Raw genomic sequence first — 2,819 nt, forward strand, 5'->3', positions numbered from 1 at the left:
CAAAGCAGGAAACATGCATTTTTTTTCCCCATAAAGAATCCCATAGATGAACTCTGAGGAATCAAAGACCATTCAAAGCACTGAGACTTCATGTTTAACTCAGAGGCTCTAAAGACACCTTGAGGGTGTGAGGGAAGACACCATGGCATGCATTTTTAGGGTACAATAGAGAACGCAGCAAACTACTGTCTCTAGACAATATGGAAAGAAGCAGACAGGAAAGACTTCAGCAGCAGGTGGTTGGCTCTTCAAGGGCCTGGCTGACTATGGACTGTGTTACTTCTGCTTAGTCTTCTGCTGAGCCAATTCTGGAGTGACATTTGTGGGGTATACCTCAGTAACCTTGGATTGGCATGGCTCTGGTACCTTAGAATATCCCTGACCAGGTACCTTGGTATAGCCCTGATTAGGGACCTTGGTATAGTTGGACTCTGAGGCATTCACATAGCCAGGTTCAGGGACATTGGTAGAGCATGGCCCAGAAACCACGATACAACCTGAGTCAGGGATATTGGTGGAACATGGCTCAGGAACCATGGTGCAAGCTGGCTCAGTGGTGTTGGTAGAGCATGGCCCAGGCATTGTGGTATAATCTGGCTCAGGGATCTTGGTGGAGCTTGGTCCAGGCATTGTGGTATAATCTGGCTCAGGGATTTTGGTAGTACCTGGCCCCAGCATTGTGGTATAATCTGGCTCAGGGATTTTGGTAGTACCTGGTCCAAGAATTGTGGTATAATCTGGCTCAGGGATGTTGGTGGAGCCTTGTCCAGGCATTGTGGTATAATCTGGCTCAGGGATTTTGGTAGTACCTGGTCCAAGTATTGTGGTATAATCTGGCTCAGGGATCTTGGTGGAGCCTGGTCCAGGCATTGTGGTATAATCTGGCTCAGGGATTTGGGTAGTACCTGGCCCAAGCATTGTGGTATAATCTGGCTCAGGGATCTTGGTGGAGCCTGGTCCAGGCATTGTGGTATAATCTGGTTCAGGGATTTTGGTAGTACCTGGCCCCAGCATTGTGGTATAATCTGGCTCAGGGATGTTGGTGGAGCTTGGTCCAGGCATTGTGGTATAATCTGGCTCAGGGATTTTGGTAGTACCTGGCCCCAGCATTGTGGTATAATCTGGCTCAGGGATTTTGGTAGTACCTGGTCCAAGAATTGTGGTATAATCTGGCTCAGGGATGTTGGTGGAGCCTTGTCCAGGCATTGTGGTATAATCTGGCTCAGGGATTTTGGTAGTACCTGGTCCAAGCATTGTGGTATAATCTGGCTCAGGGATCTTGGTGGAGCCTGGTCCAGGCATTGTGGTATAATCTGGCTCAGGGATTTTGGTAGTACCTGGTCCAAGCATTGTGGTATAATCTGGCTCAGGGATCTTGGTGGAGCCTTGTCCAGGCATTGTGGTATAATCTGGTTCAGGGATTTTGGTAGTACCTGGTCCAAGCATTGTGGTATAATCTGGCTCAGGGATCTTGGTGGAGCCTGGTCCAGGCATTGTGGTATAATCTGGTTCAGGGATTTTGGTAGTACCTGGTCCAAGCATTGTGGTATAATCTGGCTCAGGGATCTTGGTGGAGCCTGGTCCAGGCATTGTGGTATAATCTGGTTCAGGGATTTTGGTAGTACCTGGTCCAAGCATTGTGGTATAATCTGGCTCAGGGATTTTGGTAGTACCTGGTCCAAGTATTGTGGTATAATCTGGCTCAGGGATCTTGGTGGAGCCTGGTCCAGGCATTGTGGTATAATCTGGTTCAGGGATTTTGGTAGTACCTGGTCCAAGCATTGTGGTATAATCTGGCTCAGGGATCTTGGTGGAGCCTGATCCAGGCATTGTGGTATAATCTGGCTCAGGGATTTTGGTAGTACCTGGTCCAAGCATTGTGGTATAATCTGGCTCAGGGATCTTGGTGGAGCCTTGTCCAGACATTGTGGTATAATCTGGTTCAGGGATTTTGGTAGTACCTGGTCCAAGCATTGTGGTATAATCTGGCTCAGGGATCTTGGTGGAGCCTGGTCCAGGCATTGTGGTATAATCTGGTTCAGGGATTTTGGTAGTACCTGGTCCAAGCATTGTGGTATAATCTGGCTCAGGGATCTTGGTGGAGCCTGGTCCAGGCATTGTGGTATAATCTGGTTCAGGGATTTTGGTAGTACCTGGTCCAAGCATTGTGGTATAATCTGGCTCAGGGATGTTGGTAGAGCCTTGTCCAGGCATTGTGGTATAATCCGGCTCAGGGATGTTGGTAGAGCCTGGTCCAGGCATTGTGGTATAATCCGGCTCAGGGATGTTGGTAGTACCTGGTCCAAGCATTGTGGTATAATCTGGCTCAGGGATCTTGGTGGAGCTTGGTCCAGGCATTGTGGTATAATCTGGCTCAAGGACGACAGTACAGCCTGGCTCAGGCACTTTGGTATTGCATGGCTCCAGAATCTTGGTGTTTCCTGGTTGTGGAACATCTGTGCGGCATGGCTCCGTGGTGGTTATGGGAACAGATTGTCCTTGTGGTGGAGGCTGACAAGGTTGCTTCACTTGATGCTGTTGAGGCTGAGGATGTGCGACAAAGGGCTGCTTCTGCTGGTAGGAACTCATGCTTCAAAGGATGCTGACCCTAGAGACAGGACAACTGATTGGGTAGTTTTGAAGGAATTGGTAGAATCCTAATTTTTTTCTTTGCTTTTCTCCTATAAATTAAAGACTCTTCTATTTTCCTGAGCTGGATGGAAATCATAGGTTGCTTTTATAGCTGTTACTTATTTTTAAGGCAAAACATTAAGGTGATTTGATCATCTCTGCATAATAAATAAATGGTTATAGTCAAT

General features: G+C 47.7%; 1 protein-coding gene across 1 annotated transcript; it reads right to left on the reverse strand.

The window, feature by feature from the left end:
• Positions 1-276: 276 nt before the first annotated feature.
• LOC128106606 (mucin-2-like) lies at positions 277-2,589 on the reverse strand. Its single transcript, XM_052732182.1, has 2 exons — positions 714-2,589; positions 277-665 (listed from the first exon to the last, which is right to left on the reverse strand). Exons 1-2 carry the CDS (start codon positions 2,587-2,589, stop codon positions 277-279), a joined length of 2,265 nt encoding a protein of 754 aa, XP_052588142.1.
• Positions 2,590-2,819: the final 230 nt, after the last annotated feature.

The sequence above is a fragment of the Peromyscus californicus genome, unplaced genomic scaffold (genome assembly GCF_007827085.1).
Source record: "Peromyscus californicus insignis strain IS unplaced genomic scaffold, ASM782708v3 Scaffold_9__1_contigs__length_137607984, whole genome shotgun sequence".
Classification (NCBI taxonomy): Eukaryota; Metazoa; Chordata; class Mammalia; order Rodentia; family Cricetidae; genus Peromyscus; species Peromyscus californicus.

Excerpts from the sequence above, each read along its gene's own strand:
- LOC128106606 (XM_052732182.1), bottom strand. The coding sequence starts at position 2,589 with ATGAGTTCCTACCAGCAGAAGCAGCCCTTTGTCGCACATCCTCAGCCT. Across the intron at positions 666-713 it reads TACCACAATTCTTGGACCAG|GTACTACCAAAATCCCTGAG; the intron begins GTACTACCAAAA and ends TGCTGGGGCCAG.